The 17810-nt window shown below is 36.3% G+C and overlaps 1 protein-coding gene and 1 long non-coding RNA gene across 24 annotated transcripts in view; one reads left to right on the forward strand and one right to left on the reverse strand.

Annotated features, from left to right (window-relative positions):
- LOC127952561 (CD166 antigen homolog) overlaps positions 1 to 1880 on the reverse strand; it is a 37939-nt gene extending 36059 nt beyond the window's left edge. For 7 of the 23 annotated variants that reach the window (XM_052551284.1, XM_052551293.1, XM_052551281.1 and 4 more), the window contains exon 1: positions 1148 to 1430. In XM_052551284.1, the coding sequence (XP_052407244.1) occupies positions 1148 to 1241 (94 nt within the window). In that variant the 5' untranslated portion in view covers positions 1242 to 1430. Of the gene's footprint in view, positions 1 to 1147 lie in introns of all 23 variants that reach the window. The other 16 variants (XM_052551242.1, XM_052551303.1, XM_052551228.1 and 13 more) reach the window with 7 other exon arrangements.
- A 1877-nt stretch (positions 1881 to 3757) lies between these two features.
- On the forward strand, positions 3758 to 16347 carry LOC127952938 (uncharacterized). The gene is made up of 2 exons (XR_008153077.1): positions 3758 to 3831; positions 7567 to 16347. It is a non-coding gene; the product is annotated as an uncharacterized LOC127952938 (long non-coding RNA).
- The last annotated feature ends 1463 nt before the right edge of the window (positions 16348 to 17810 follow it).

Below are 17810 nucleotides of genomic sequence, written 5' to 3' on the forward strand. Positions count from 1 at the left end.
TGACATAAAATGCGGGTAATGGAAAGTAAATGTAAATGTAAATGTAAAAAAAAACGACCACAAGAACGTGATATTTAACCACTAAGATGCGAAGGGGAACCCTTCCATAAAACGTGCATTTTAACTAGATTTTCACCGGACATCGAAACTTTTTAGTAGCATTTTGGCGGGCTTTGTTGTGAAAACCTGGCAACCCTGGTCTAGCCTCTCCTTTTTGATATCACCTTAGAGACTGGATTTTAAACGTTATGGGTTCCTATGTGATTGTTCAGGTAATGTAAATGTGTCTAAAGCGAGCCTACACTTGTCATTCAGTACCTCTAAGAGCATTTGAAAACCTTGCACTTTTGTTAAAGGTTTTAAAGATATTTGACAACGTGTGGAGAGGAAAAACCATAGACCGTATAAAAAAACCAATAGCGATGTAAAGGAAACTGAATGAAAATGGTCTTGCGCCCTCTTCTGGAAGACTTTTCCTGCAGACTTTCTTCAGATACTGGAATGGTTCAGCGCCAATAAATGACTCTACTCGAGGTGTAGAAAAAACAAAAGTATGCGGGCTTAAAAGTGCATATACTTATATTATACGGTTTACTTTTGAAGACTTAAAAGTAGCCACAAAACCGACAAGTGCATTCTCGTGTTTCACCTGACGAGTGACGAAGTAACCATGGCAACAGGCTGCTCGTGCTTTACCGTTAGACATCGACTAATATTTCTAAAAAGTTATATATATATATATATATATATATATATATATATATATATATATATATATATATATTTATATATATATATATATATATATATATATAAAAAACTCTCTTCTCAAAGTCATATATCGCATAAGCACCCTTACATGTACGAGCAACCCAGAATAGGTAAAACTTATTAAGTATCAAGTTTCTGCTTGGGAACACACAACCTCTTAGATTAATTGTTTCATGATGATACAATTTATCAGAAAAAAAAACGTTAGCATTCAAATAGTTTGGCAGCAGCCTCGGAGGCACCAATGTCAATGACCGTTGGGCTGAACCTACAATTCTACAAGAAAATACGAACTACGAAAACAAGTGGCGCATTTATTCTCGTCATTTTGTAGACTAAAGTACAAACGAAATATTTTGAAACCGCTTACACTTACCTGCAATTTGTGAGAAGCACAAGAAACCAAACCCGAGGAATAGCAGATAGAAAATACGAAAAGGTATGGTGAGAGAAAACGAGCCCTTCTGCATTTTAAAAACAATGTCAAACTGTAGTCCTGAGCTTTCGAAAGAAAACGCTCCTCTTCTCCCTTGTGAGGTCTGAGTTACACTTCACTAAGACTTGAAATGAGAGTGACCACGTGGTTGGCCAGCAGAACTGCCCTTCTCTTAGAAATGTGAGAGTTTACGGGAATGTCCCCTCTCCTTCACATCTCACATCTTATTAACAGACTTGAAGTATGTGAACACACGTACACGTTCATAATGACAGTGACATACTGGAAATTACCGAGAGTTCCCAGTATTTCTTTCTTTTTCTTCTTGCTTTCTTTTTGTAGGCTACTATATTAGGCAAGGCAAGTTAAGTTTATTTATACAGCACATTACGTAATGGTAATTCAAACTGCTTTACATAAAAGAAAGTAAAATAATCATGAAGAAAAAAAGAACAAAAATAAAACAAGCAATTTTAAAAAAAATCTACTAAATTCAAATGAATTTAAAAACAGTTAGAAAATGATTTTACAAAAAAAAAAAAAAAAAAAAAACAGTGAAAATATAGTGCAATCAGTTCAGACATTGCACAGTGCTCATTCGATAAATGCACAGCTAAACAGATTAGTTTTAAGTCTAGATTTAAATGTGACTAGTGTTTTAGCACATCTGATCTCTTCTGGAAGCTGATTATGATATTAGGAGGGGAGACTGGAGCTAGATGTCACAAGGGATAGCATTTTTGTATGTTGAGTAAAGTCATAAATAACCAGCTTGTTTTCTCTAGCAGTAGTTTCGGCATCTAAGTATTTTTGTTATACCACTAAAAGTACACAGTAAAACCACAGTGACATACATTCATGCATTCATATGATGTGCCAACATGTCCCACCCAGACATAAACATAAATCCCTGTCTGATCTTTCCTGTTTATTAGGCAGTAAACGGTGGGTTAAGAGATCCATTGTGTGGCAATGTAGAATAGGCAGAACTTTTTTCATAGTTTTAATAAATGTTGAGATGTCCATAACATGCATTTCACTGAACATTAATTGTTCCTCAAATCAGTGTTGGCCAGAAACACAGTTGCTGCATTGTTTTCTGGTCTATTGTTTTTTTTTTTTTTTTTTTTTTTTTTACGAATTATTGAATGCACCATGTTTACATAATTTCTGTTTATGCATTATAAAAAATATATATAATAATTCCCCAGAAAGGGAAGAAGTTTGTTTAATCTTGATATGTACAGTGGTATCTGAGATTGTGTGAGTTTTTGGAGTATTGAGTTCTCGCTGAAGAACAGAGCGCCTTGTGTCTTCTCAATGAACTGAGGCACCCATAGCCTTGCTAGCCTTGATTCCTAAGAGGTCATCTCAAATGTAGGCTTTACGTTATTAGATTAGATTAGATTAAACTTTATTGTCATTATGCAGAGTACAAGTACAGAGCTAATGAAATGCGGTTTTAACATTAACATCAATTTGACATTTTTCTTTAGGTTAAAGCGTGTCGGTGAAGGGAAAACTCATACTAACGAGACTTCTATTTTAACAAACAGCATAAGAAATCTTATTAGACTTGCAGCTTAACTTTGTTTATTTCTTTGATGTCAGGGAGAGGAGGGCTTTATAGTCTGAGGGGGGGAGAGAATGGAATGTGTCGAGAGAGCAGGATAGAAAACACACATCGTGTGAGAATTCCTCTCAGTTTCTAAAGAAGCAACAGGAGACCAGCAAAAGAGGTGTTGTAACACATATTCAGACCAAAAGCTATTTTAAACAAAACTTCAATGGAGTGACTCACATTTAGATAAAATACTGATGGTTACGTCTTGCTCCAAATTAGTTATAAACAAAGTCAGAATAGAATCAACTGTTGCATCTCTTAGCAATACACACTAGTTGTGTTGCGTTTCTTAATAAATCAGCATTTTGAACAAACTGGACTCAAGGCCTCGCTCATAAAAACAATGCAATCTCTAGAAAGAGTCACTGAAAAATTCCTACCACTACACAGAGTGGAACAAGCACAGATAAACAGCAATAATGCAATTCTGTTGGATTCAGTTTGGAGACCGGAATTAAGTGTTATAAAGCGTTAATAGACAATCCAGCATAGCGGAAAACTAACATGAGAAAGGGAATAACAAATATAGACTAAATGTTGGAATACACTACATGGCTTTTAAAATCTGAACAGATTTTAAAACACTAGGTATCATACAGTTGCCAACTTTGTAATTGGGGGGGGGGATCATACATTAAATGATGGATGATCAAACACCACCAGACTTTAGTCTTTCCGAGCACAACAAACTCACACAGAAACATGAGCCTTGCTGCTAGATTATGTAGGCTATATGAAAAAAATTTGTGGAGTAAAATCAACTCCAAATACTGAATAGATTTGATATCCTCCGACTGTACTAATGTATAGCCTGCAAATTAGGGCAAACTCCAAGGCATGTATTCCAGCTAAAACAAATATGTCCAAAATAAGCCATTTGAAGGTCAGTGTTAAAGAGCACTGATATGGTGTACTTCTTATTTACACACGGACACCATCAGGGTTGTAATTTTGGTTTCCCACAGTTTTGTATGCTTATGTAACATTCACCTGCATAAAGGTAAGTGTCAATACTGTAGACCTTAAGGTATTTTTGACAGGAATAAAAATGAGGCTGTGAGGGACTGAATAGAGTGCATTCAATGGACTGTACAATTGTTTAACAACATACGATTGTTCAGATGACGAAACGTCTCTCCAAAAAGTAGGCGAAAACTTCAATACAGCATCTAATTAGATTAAGGTCTATTGCGCATACAGATTTAAGCAAAATCTTAAGTACTACAGTTTGAAATTTATGTGCAATACGGTTGTAATAATGATGCCAACCATCCAGTTCATTTGCACAGGAAGCGCTTCTAACATTGTCCTTGGAAAAATAGCATGAGGTACAATCATTGACTAAAAATGCTAATCACATTGTGTTATCTCAGGTCTTACACAGTGAATCATTTTTTTCCTTAATCCGGAGCATCGTTTTATCTCTTCCTGGAAAATGCCTATTTCCACACTCCAGCATGTTCTTGGAAATGCCCCACTTAGCCTTATTCCTGCCTCCACACATAGTTCCTGTTCAAAGACCTTAAACAGGAATGTCATGTTATACTAAACAGCACTTCAGGATAATGATAATGTACTGTATTTGTACTATACCCTTACTGTACTTATTTGCTGTACTCAATTTGTACAGTATAGCAATATTATTTCTTTAAAGATCACAAATGTTTTCCTTACTGCATTCATGGAATTAACTGAGAAAACAAGGTTAGAATCAGACTTGCTGGAACAGACAGACCGGATACAGATATTTTACATTAGGTCAAAGGCGATAGGATATTTTAGTTCTTCCAGATAAAAGTCATACATTCTTGAAGTAATAAACTATTTTTAAGCCCATACTGTGTTTTAATTTCCTTGGTCTTTTCCGGGCGTATCTTTGACTTACAGTTTATTTTTTATATCCTCTTTCCCTTTATCTTCTTCTAAATCATTGGAAAGAAGCCTGGCTGAGCCCCGCAAAAAATGAGGCTTGCTGTGAGGTCACATGATTTCTGGTATGAATTGAATAAAGCTCATAGCCAGTCCCTTCTGCATTCGACCAAAATCCCCTTTCATAAGAGTTCTCTTTATGTGATGTTGTAAATATAGAAATGAAAACATGAGATTGTCATTATTTTTTTTCTATGTTAAACCACCACACTGTTTGTTTTCCACAAATGAAAGAAGTACTTTTCTACCATCAAACAAAGAGCAAGTATGTCCACAAAGGCAATGGACAATGTCTTGACGATAGGAATGCTATTCTGAAAGACTATTTGGAGGGGATTTCATGTTAATTTATTACAGTTTCACTGTAGTAACAATATTTCTGAAATGTTTTTGAAATGTGGTTAAAATGGGACATTTTTGTAAGTGAAATTTTGGTCAAAATATAAACAATTTATTTTTATGATGCATTAATGTGCATAGTGACTTAAAACCTTTCCTTCAGTTTCGTTTTTATGTTTCAGGTGTAAGACACTTTTACATATATTCAATAAATATTGAAATTTTGAAAATATATATATATATAAATAATAATAAAAAAAAAAATAATATATATATATATATATATATATATATATGAAGAGTTCAGATGCAAAAGCCTCTAAATGCCATCTGAAATTTGCATCTTAAATTAGGATTTTTATCAAGCTCCTATGCTTAGGTTGAGTCATTTTACTTTAATGGCAATGTGCAGGTCCTTTTCCAGGCTATTAAAGTGAAATAACTGAACATAAATATAGGAGCCTGATAAAAATCCTAATTTCAGATGAAAATTTCAGATGGCATTTAGAGGCTTTTGCATCTGAACTCTTCATATATATATATATATATATATGTATGTATGTATAAATGTATAAACTTTTAAATATAAGTGGCAACCTACTCTAATTTCACATTTCTGAAAGACAGCATTGTCTTGAGTGGTTAACAGTTCATATTCAACCCTCATTACAAAAGTTGACTTGTGTCTGTAAGGGGTTTTCTTGTGTCACATGCAACACATTAGCCAGAGCGTCAACTTTCACAGAAAAACTGAAACCAGTTTGACCTCTCATAGCCTTTCATTACAGGGCCTGTACAGATGCAATTCACATAAGTCACATGAATAGTATAATTATACTTCATGATGAAATACTTGAACTGCAAGGATACCCACAACAATGACGCCATCTACTGGTTACAGTTAAAAATGTTTACATTTGTAAATCTTTATAGACTAAATACATCCTTAACCTACAGGTTTGTTTTGATGCTTTAAACTTTGTTTTAAGCTGATCGGGAATTCCTACCAATTGCTCACAACGCTAACCTTTTGTTGTTGTTGCCATACCTTCATCGTTTAATTTCATTCTTTGCTTAGATTTTGTTGTTTTACCCAGACTTTCAATTGAAAGTATATGAGTATAAAATATATGAATATATATATAATTATTATAATAGTATAATTTCCCCGAATTATACAAAGGTATTTAATTATGAGTATAGTGTGCACTGCAGTACAACAAAACAATAACTACAGTATAGTAATTTATTTCAAGCTGTATAGTTAACTTTATCAAGCTTTAAACTCGAATAATGACAATAAACGTCAAAGTTTTTGTTTGCACTTTAGCTGCAAACGTAGATAAAACCACAATTATTTTCACAACACAAGATGGCGCCAGTATAAAGCTAACACTACGGTCAGTCACAAATACGTGTAGCAGTTTTACGTGATTTTAGTAGTATTATTTATTAAATAATTGATTTTATCTATTTTGTTAATAATATTTTTATATTTATTTATTTTTTTTTTATTGAAAAAGGAACTTTCTGTGATTTGGTTCATTCTGTGGTTGCTAATAAGTCGGTTTATCCACTAGCTGCAAGGTGATCCAAACATCCAACAGTTTCATGTTTCTCCAGGATTTAGGAAATATCAGCTGTGGCGACCACAAGAACCCCAGACAACCATTCTGGTTGTGAAAGTGTGGTCAGGCTCATAAGGACATGATTAAGTATGTCAAACTGACTTTTTGGTGAGTTTTGCATGTCTAATGTTTTTTTTTAGGTCTACCTCAGGGATGCAGAGAGCTGATGTGCTATCCGAGAGACTCCTTATAAAAAACATGCCACCTTTTGTGATTTAATCATGACAAATGTTTTCAGGTTTTAAGGACAAATGATTTAGATGAATTCATAAGCATTCTATAAAACAGACTTGACGGACTTCCAGTATAGGCCTACTGCGATTGAGTGCAGATGTTTTAGCAGTTTCCACAACTTCCAACCCCCACAGTAGTTCAGACATATTATATCTACCAGTGGAAACAGATTACTTTTGCATGATACATTTACACATTTAGCAATAACTTGCAGTGCATTCAGGCTTCAATTTTATTAATATTTTTTTAACCAGTATGTGTTGTTCCCTGGGAATTGAACCCACAACCTTTTACGCTGCTAATGCAATGCTTTACCACTGAGCCTACTACAAGTTATACTCAAAAAAGCTATTTAACGGCTTGTTAGGGGGGAGGACTTTATTGGAGGATGCTAAAAATTTTGAACTGCCCCCCCCCCCCAATATTTAAATTAAAAAAAAAAACAAATTCATGTAAAGATTAAATGAAAGGTGCTGGTTTTTATCAGAATGACTACTGGTCATTCCCCTGTGGTCCTTTCCAGCCCTGTGCTCAGGCAGAGATTAAAGTCAACAGGCCTGCTATTCTCAGACTCAGACTGAATCCCACCCTCTCTTCTTTCTCAGACAGATCTTGCACTCTTTCCATGGGAGAAAGCACTTGAGAGCTGCTGTGGATTCTCTGTGGAAATAGGAGAAAAGCCAGAGCAGCATCACCTAAAGATCAGCTTACAAGAGCATGCATAAAGCAATCGACTTTGGAATTGGAAAAATTTGAGGCAAATGGACACCATTTGAGCTCTGAAATTTGAGTGGATGCTTTGCACAGCTCAGATACCCATGCCTTTCCTCCCAACCTCTCATCGCCTTCCCGCAGCCTTAATAAAACAAAGGAGTCACATGGTCACGTCACATTCCCATGAGTTTATCTGGCGATTAGAGGGCTGGCCTGTTGAAAAGCCATTAATAAAATCACAAATACACCTTGGTTCACTGTGTGGTGTAAATGGCATGGGAATTGCAATACAGGCTGAACCAGATTGAGAAAGAATTTAGCTCTTTGTCCTTTGACCTTCAGCCGTGCTGATCGGTGATCAGCAGATTGTGGTGGGAGATGAGTTTGTTAAAAGGGTTAAGCTTTGGGGGGAGACTACAGACTCAAACCTTTCCCTCTCAAAGGAGAAAGGACTCCCATGAGAAGGGAACTTTCAATGTTGGGTATGGCCATTGAAGAGCTTATTTGGAAAGCATTAGTCAATTATTGCCCATGCAGGACTGAGTGGGAATGTGTGTCTCAAGGGGAGATGAGGAGAGTGTGACTCTCTACCGTCATTATTCCATAGGCAGCTAGCATACGAAACAGATGAAGAGATATGTATGCATCCGTGTATGACTCTTTGTTCGAAGGGCCGGCCTTTTCATTTTAGAGCAAGAAGTGGAAAGTGGCATCCTTGGCAACAGAGCTGCTCCATCTGGACCACAAGCTCGACCAAGATGGCTTTGTATGTACGATTTGCTTCCAGCTAAAAGGAGTCACCCGTTGGCATGGCATGCCAGGTGCTCGGCCTCGACATTAGCCCAACTGTGACAGGACGCCCCATACAGAGTCTGTAACTGGGTTTATTTCATTGAATGTCATACAGACAGTACATTCATACAAGCGATTTGGCCTTCATCTGGTTTAGCTTTGTCTTAACCAGGCTTAGTATTCTCTCAGTGTTTGTCCCGCACCATCTGTATCAAAAGCCTTGAGCCTGAGGGAGAGGATGGTACAGCATCATTCATTATTTCATCTTATCCATCAGCAATATGGATCCTCCCGCCTGTAAGCCGCTGCTCAAGGACCCATCTGCGATGGCGGACGATCACATTCTGATCTCACACTCAAGTGTTACTGAAAATTTCCACCCCCATAAATGTGCCATAATGTGAAATCACACTGAGTTTGGGCTGAATGCCCAGACCCTGGAAGATACGGTCTTCACCGTCACCTCCAGACCCCCTGCTGAGCCCAGTTCCGTCGCTCCTCCACCACCCCCCTCGTTCATCTCCTCCATCTCCTTCCCAAGTGAAGGAGTGGATGCCGATTTGCCATATCCTTCATACTGATATTAATTAAATTATTACATGATTTCTTGTTTGACTATTAATCAAGTTATAGCCAGAGTGAAATGTGTAACCTTATGTGTGCTGTATTTCTTTTCCTCAAGATTAATGTCCACATATTATGTGTGTTTATCCAACCGTAATGATAAGACACTCGCCAGTGCTAGAAAGCCTTGAATTTTAGATAAGTTCTCTGTGTACGTGTGTTAGTATCTGTCTGTACAGGGAGAAGCTCAGACAGTCCCAGGACAAAAATCAACTGCCAGTGTCCAGCATATCAGATATACGTCTTTGGAGAGTTTTATCTAGGTTTTGGAACCAATCAGAATTTTGTTGACTCATGTATTGACGCAATTAGTATCCTCTGTCAGGGTATAACTGTGGTTGATTTTGTATTGTACTGGGGGCGGCCTGCGAACTCCTTCGAGAGTGTTGAAGCTGACTTCTGCTGATGAAATTGCAAACTATTTTCTTCAAGTAAAATTATTATTATTAATTGAACTCATTTCTGAGTCCTGGTCTTCATTGCGACATATCTGGTCCTTGGGTTTTAACTGTAAATTCCCCTATAGTTAATGGTGGAGGATCGGCGGGCAATAGTTCTTTGTTGACATCCCTGATCAATCATCAAACCAAGGTAGGAAAGACTTTAGATTTAATATTATTGGTTAGGGACTGTCTGTAAGTGGAGGGGGTCGAGAGAAGGAGGAACGATAGACTCACTCAGACGTGAGGGGGTAGACACCAGCTCCAGGGTGGAGTAGGTAAATTGGTGTCACAATATACCTGTAAATAAGTAACCTTGTGAGTATAAGGGGTACAAGTACACATCGGTAGGTCTTGATATAAGATATTTAGAGATGTGTACAGTTACAGAGGGAACAGGTGCACACCTATAGGTCTTAGAGAGAGACGTAAAAATTTGTTTCTAGGTGTGCACAGTCCAGGGGGGGACAAAAACGCATTCTTAACAGGCATGTGAACCCGTAAAGGGCAGTGCTGGGTCAAGCACCGAGGGACAAAGGACACGTAGGGCCGTAAATAGGCAGTGCTGGGTCAAGCACAGAGAGCCAAAAGGCACGAGAGGCCATAAAGGGCAGTGCATTTACTGCCAGGTAAGCCAAAGTAGGGGTATGGGAAATCCCGAGAAGAATGTAAGACGCTAGACGGGGGTTCTAGTCGTATCTCGCTCTTCCAACTCTCGATCACCCACCATTACAGACGGGGGCGCCCCGAGCTTAGAAATAGGCCAGGTCAGTGGTTAGGGAAAAGAGTATCCAAAATTAGTGTTTAAAAATAAATAGTGATAATTCATATGTGCACCTATAAAAATATAGGGATATATGCAAAGGGAAAGTATTGATTGATCTGGGATGCCTCAGGAACAACCCCAAAAGAGCTAAAATGTAGTTTTCATGACCCTGATTGGATTGGACCAGTATATGGAAATTCTGCAATATACTTTGCAATTTCATCACGCAGAAGTCAAGTGCTGTTGGTAAGATCGCCGCCTCAATATGTTTTTGGTTTATGATAGAAATATGACTGACAAATTAGGTAACCTGGTCAGCCCTGATAGAAATAATGAAACAGAAGAGAGCAAATGCTGTAAATAGTTTGGCTCTGAAGCTCTGACTTTAAAAATATATATATATTCTCTGAATTCATTTAAAGAATGATCAGTCTGAGCTTTAATTCTGATTGTAATGTTAAAACAAAAACTTGATTGGCTTTAAACTTAGAAAGAACCTGAGAAATAAACATTTATAAATGTATGTGCCGATTTGTTAAAAATAATCCCAGAAGTAACTGAGTGATGATTTAATCTGATTCTCTGTGCATAGAAGGTTTAAATGACAAAGAATGATATCATAAGACCTGTTCCAGTTCCTATATAATTGTTGAAAGTCCTGACAAGGAATACTGAACAGAATTCTGGGTTAGTGAAAAAAAAAAAAAAACTGTAGGCACACAAATTGGCAGTGGCATTTTGGAAAAACTTAGAAGCTTATGTTTTGCTTTAAAAGATAAAATTGCTTTGACTACAATGAAGCCATTGTTTTATCTCATGCTGGCCCCCACCATGACTCTGGCTTAAGCTTTGAAAGTACCAGAGACATGTTCTGAGTAAAAAAAAAAAAAATGTAATTCCTATATTTACTAATGTTTGGCCAAAAGAGTAATTTTATTGTTGGATTGCAAAATTGTAGTCACGCAGCATCATAAAAAAAGAAAAAAGAAGAGAAAAGAAAATTATTTTTTGTTTATGAGATGATAAAGTTGTAAACAAGTAACATAAACGGGGGTTTCGAAGTAACTTTGAAGACAGCATGCAAGCAAGACCCAAAGTAACATACCTGGGTCAGATAACCTCTGACAGATTTAAAACCAATGTTGAAATTCAGAAGCCATGGCCAGAATTAAGTGAATGGATAAATACAAGTTGATGTAAAAGTAATGACAATGACTGCAAAGAACTTTGAGAAACATTTGAGTTGCGAAAATAAAGTAAAAATACAAATATAAAGATGTTTATTTTTAAAATGCATATAATTTCTGACAAGTTTTAAACTGGGCTAGAGTAAAATGATAGTACGATGAAATTATGTTAAAAATGAATGATAATGCATTGTTACGAGTCCTGAATCCCTCAGAGTTCTCTCTCTCTCATTCAAAGTAAGCTAAAATGCCGTTATCTGAGCTTGTGTTTAAGTGATAAGATATTTATAGTACAGCACAGTGTTTCAGTCAAATCATAGGCAGAGATGCTAAAGGACATGCTAAAAAGAGTTCAGATTTAATGCATTAAGAGGGCAATTGGTAGTTAAATGTTCAACTGCCCAATGCATGTAAGAAATAAGAGATTATAAAAATAATGAATAACAATTTAGGAGCAATTGTTGAAGAGACATGAGGTCTTTAAAATCATAATACAGACCCTGAGCTATAGATGTAATAATTTTGAATAGTTAAACAGTTGTATTGCTATTTGTTCTATGACCAGTAACTTATCTGTCTTATTTTTAGTCTCCACCATCATACAGGGCCTGATGGATGCAGCTACAGAAGCAACAGAAAATTACAATGAATGGACGGGTGTGAAAAATAAATTCACTGAGTAATCTCAGCATGATAGTTTGGAGGTATCCAATTGAGTTTAGCAATTAAACATTAGTTTGATTAACCTTTTTCAATGTTTTAACACTAGTAGGTGCTGTCAATGGCTCTCATGGTTCTTGAGTGCACCTTTCCTAAGCTGCAGGAAATACTGGATTCTGGAAGAAGACTGTCGAGGATGTTGCAACGGGAAAGAGTGGTTACCAGTGTGCATGAGGTGATTTCTCAATGACGGGTAAGATCCTCTTCTGGCCAATAGGGGACAACCTAAGGCAGGGGGTCACCGCCACTGGGCACCTGCCCTGAAGGGAGGTGTTATATGTGAGATGGTAGTGGAGTTGAGCGGATGCTTGATAGGCCTAGAGCATCATTAAGAGGGGAACTGTAGGAAGTACAGCAATCTGCCTCAAAATGTGAGCTCCTCCAGACCTGATCACCAGCAACCACATTCCTTGACTGATTGTTGTGACAAGCGTCCACAACTTGATGCAACTATGCCAGTGGATCACACCCTGAGGACAAGGAGCTTATTTATAAAAAGTTAATGGCAATGGGCTTTCAAGAACCATCTGAGACCATGTGATGACAGCCATTATTTTGAGACAAAAATTTCTTATGAGGCTAAAATGATATTGAACTAATATGTCTATATCATAGTCTTTACTCATGCAGGTCATTAGGCATGGCATAAGATGATTACAAGATATGGTGGTGGCTAAAAATGAAGACTGCTTCTGCTTAATCAAGAGTTGATTTAGATAACAAAGGTTAAGGGAATTAAGCATGTAAGGTAAAAATAATTTTAAAGAAATGTTCCTAGCATTATGTATTTTAAACAGTTTAAACTGAGATTTTAGATCTAGAAACTTTGACATTTTTAACTTATTTGAATAATTTAGGGTTATATGTTGTAATGAATTTTATATTATAGTCTAAGTTAAAGTTTGGCAAAAATTGTCAAAATAAATAAATAAATAATATTTTGCACAGTAAGAGAGAGAGAGAGAGAGTGCTTGAGTGGAGGCAGGGATGGTGCTCTTCTTCTTTTATTGGCCTGCTAAGTCAGAGTAACCAAGACAGAGCAATGATTTGAAGACCAAAACAACCAAGCTGATTTTACTCTAAATAAAAATCATTAATGAACAGGCAAACTTTGAGATTAGATAAGAGACTAGGTTCAAACTAGGTAAAATGCACAGACAATGTTTAAGTTTAAATCCTTCTGATTTAATTGCAAAAGCAAACCTTAAATATGAGCTGTTAAAATATTAATGTGTTAAGTATGTGCATGCACAAGGATGGCTACTATAAATTTTTGGGGGACAATTCTGTTCCTGTTTTGTTTCAATTGAGTTACTAACCTCTGGAAAGAGTGTTTTATCATTACAGATGTGTTGAGTGAAATTACTTTACAGAAGTCGATAATTCTGAGTGAAACTAATGAAAAGACAATGCCGAACATGGGACGAGCTTTAAGAGGATTGGTTATCCAGCTCTGTCTGCTACTGGTAATAATGACTTATTTGGTCTTTTATAATACTGATTTAAATCACTCTCTGGATTAATATGTTAAAGAGTGTTTATATGATTGGATTTGTGAAATTTAAGTTTGCCGTCCAAAATGGGTTTAAAATCCATGCCTAAATTTAAATGAGGGTCTAAATTTTAACAAGTTAACACTTTGTTGTTTGAATGGTGAAGGTAAATATTTTAGACTTGACGGCAGAAAAACAGTGACAGATTGGCCAAGTCACTAACCAAATTATCCAGAGAGCACCCTCACATAAAGAAGCCTGGTGGGAAAACAAAGGAGTGAATCCTGCTTGTGTAATATAGTGCAAAAGCTTTATGTAGTGGTTTATGTAGAACAGAGATAAGTTGAACAAAAACGTGTGGATAGCCCCTTAATGGAGCAAATCCATAACAAGAGGTTTGAATTAATTGAAATAGCACAGCAAAAAAAAAAATTATAATAATAAATTTTGTTTAAACAACACAATTGTAATAGGCTCTATGGAGCTGCTTATGAACACTTGTCAAGTCAAATTAATATTGTGAACACTGACAGGTCTTTTTGATAATGTATACTGTTTCAATACAGATTTACAGAAACTGAGGATGTCTCTTTAATAAATATTTGGCTGTTTAGAACTAAGTAATAGTATTGTTCATTTAGTAATAATATTGGGAAATCTGTCTGCTCTTTTTCAGTTTATAATAATTTTGAGTAAATTAATATCACTGCCAAATGACAAACATGAACGAGGGTTGTTAAGACATTGATCAAGTAGCTGACCTGTAAGCATTTATCACTGACAAAACAGTGAGAACTAAATTGACTTTATACTAAGTATTGAGGATTTGCTTCTGAATGTGTCGCTAATATAGTCTGAGTACAGTAATATGGTATGATAATTGACAAGATTTGCAATAATAAGGCAATGAGTATGGTTAACAGTAATGTCATGGTATAAAATAAATACATGCATGACAATAAGTGGATAGGTTAGTTGTATTTTAAAAGTTAGACACTTCGATACTTAAAATGTAATTTTAACCAAATGAGTTAACAATGACAAGGTTAATGGTTCATGTATGTTTAAACAGCATGTGAACTATGATGACTGCAAATGGATGTGTGGTGAAAGTAAAGCTTAATAAAAGGGCTATTAAGTAATAAACTAGGAACTGCTCTAGGTTTTCGAGGAAATAATGATTATGATTATTTTTATTTTTAAAGATGGCTCAATATTGATCTTACTTATTTTTGGTTTGTTTAATTTTGTGTTTTTAACACCAAGTTTGGAATGAAAGGGTAAAATAGATAATCAATCTCTATAATTGTACCATTGATGGGGAAAATTATAGATTTTCATAAAATAAGGGTATCTTTACTGGGATTTAGGTTATAAGCAATGTCTATATTTGGTATCTGTGAGGTGACTGAGGGTCTGACATATGTCAGGAATGCAATAACAGTGGTTATTCATTTAGCCCGGCTTCCAGAGAAGCTGGAAGTTTATTGTAATGAGTTTATTTTAAGATATGACCAAATTAACTAAAATTCATCATAGTTGTATAAAACATGCTAAAAGAAAACAAATAAGGCAAATATCCTTCTTAAGGGTTAAAAAAAAATGAATTGGTTATAGTGTATGCGGTTTTCTTTAATGATTTGTTAAATCTGGTTAAAGAATATGCAAATTTAGTCTTAAGGCTGTTGGATAAATGTTTTGTTTTAGAGGGTAAGTGTGAAGTAGCTGTAGTAGGAAGAGAGGTATTTACAAAGATATGTTGATGAAAGTATATATGGATGGAGGACACTTTTCCAGGTAGAGGGACACACAGAATAATTCACTGGAAAAGACATTATGTGAAGAAAGACTAGTGCAAGTGGCGATATTGTGGGATTAAGTAAGTAGATGAATGTATATGGGAAGTAAGAATGATTATGGGAAGTATTTTGTACAAAATAATGTGTTTATTACTAGAAATGTCAGCCAGTACCAGAGATCTTAAGTATATGCACCTGCTTAAGTTGACCAACAGCCTGCATTCTTAGCATGCATCACAACTACACCTGACCTCATTTATTAGACCAGATGTGGGGTATTAGACCCCACATTGATCTAAAACGGGGGACTGAAGGAGTGGATGCCGATTTGCCATATCCTTCATACTGATATTAATTAAATTATTACATGATTTCTTGTTTGACTATTAATCAAGTTATAGCCAGAGTGAAATGTGTAACCTTATGTGTGCTGTATTTCTTTTCCTCAAGATTAATGTCCACATATTATGTGTGTTTATCCAACCGTAATGATAAGACACTCGCCAGTGCTAGAAAGCCTTGAATTTTAGATAAGTTCTCTGTGTACGTGTGTTAGTATCTGTCTGTACAGGGAGAAGCTCAGACAGTCCCAGGACAAAAATCAACTGCCAGTGTCCAGCATATCAGATATACGTCTTTGGAGAGTTTTATCTAGGTTTTGGAACCAATCAGAATTTTGTTGACTCATGTATTGACGCAATTAGTATCCTCTGTCAGGGTATAACTGTGGTTGATTTTGTATTGTACTGGGGGCGGCCTGCGAACTCCTTCGAGAGTGTTGAAGCTGACTTCTGCTGATGAAATTGCAAACTATTTTCTTCAAGTAAAATTATTATTATTAATTGAACTCATTTCTGAGTCCTGGTCTTCATTGCGACATATCTGGTCCTTGGGTTTTAACTGTAAATTCCCCTACACAAGCGTCTCTGACTATACCAGCCCCACTCTTGGGCTGGGCTGTTACTGAGAGGAGGCATTTCACAGACACTCCCTCAGAGACGGGTGACCTCATCAACAGGCAGGAAGTCAAGGGGTTCAAGATCTCCTTGTGAAAGTAATCCAACACTTCCCTGAGTATTTCAGCTGGTGGTGGTGGGGGTGAGTAGAGCGTTGGGAGATAGATTGAGGGGTGTTAAAAAGCCCCAACTCTATTGTTTCTCACTTTTGCCACATAGTCAGTGTTATTATTACAATTCTTAATGTAATAATAGAAAAAGAATGTCTATAGCTTCATTCCCTATTGCTGTTTGTGTTTTGTCCATGCTTCAAAATGTCATTGGGGGACCATTACATTCATTTGAAATTGACCTGGCTGCATCGGGTTAGGCTAGAATGCACTAAAGTCTGATGGGTATGTGACATGTATTTCATTTGTATATCATATAGAGCCTCCTATAGCTGCACATGCAGAAAGAGAATACTGGATAAAGAGAAAAACACACGTGCAAACTATTTCCCAAAGCACATTTTATGCATTGCATGCACGAGAGCTTTTCTTTGCAGATTCATTGGAACTCAGTTTGGAAAAGATTGAAAACACCCCCAGCTATAAGTTGTCTTTAAATTGAAGATTACATTATGATTAAACCCTATGTTCCAAATCCAAGAAAACAGTTTAACGTGTTTGTTAAAAATGTAAAAAGCCAGTGATGTGAATATGCTGCATAAAGGCAAACAGACACCGCAAACAGGAAAGAGACCAAGGAGTTTATTGATCTTAAATGAGTTTCCAGATGCTTTAAAGAGATTATGATAATACTTTCAAGACAGATCAATAAGGCAACTGGTATAAGCCTCTGGTTACACTTTGCTTTCTTAAGAAACAGCTCAGATGGCTGCATGAAGCCACAGGTTCTTTTACAGACACCTGACCTTTATTCGATAATGTATCACAGACAGGTTGTGACGATTACATGCAGGCAGGTTTATATCAGCCTTTCCGCTGACATTGCAAGAAACCATACATGCAAATATATGAATTCACACTTCCTCAGAAGAGTAAGTCTGGTCTAGGCCACTCCTACCAAGTTTAAAACCAAAAACAAAGCTCTGCCAGAAAACACACCATTTGAGAGAGAGAAAGCAAAAAAAAAAAAAAAAACCTGAGCTTGCCAGGACTGGTCTATGCGCTCAGATAAAGAAGAAACAATGAAAAGACATAAATCTTCAGTTTGTTAAGATTAAAACATGACATTATACCTAGATATATTTTAGATACTATACCATGATTATTCTTAGAAAACATACACCGTTTGAAAGGAGCATACATATATGGCATACCACACCAGAACTGTACAACTCACAGTATGAGTAA

Source organism: Carassius gibelio, chromosome A3 (assembly GCF_023724105.1).
Source record: "Carassius gibelio isolate Cgi1373 ecotype wild population from Czech Republic chromosome A3, carGib1.2-hapl.c, whole genome shotgun sequence".
NCBI lineage: Eukaryota > Metazoa > Chordata > Actinopteri > Cypriniformes > Cyprinidae > Carassius > Carassius gibelio.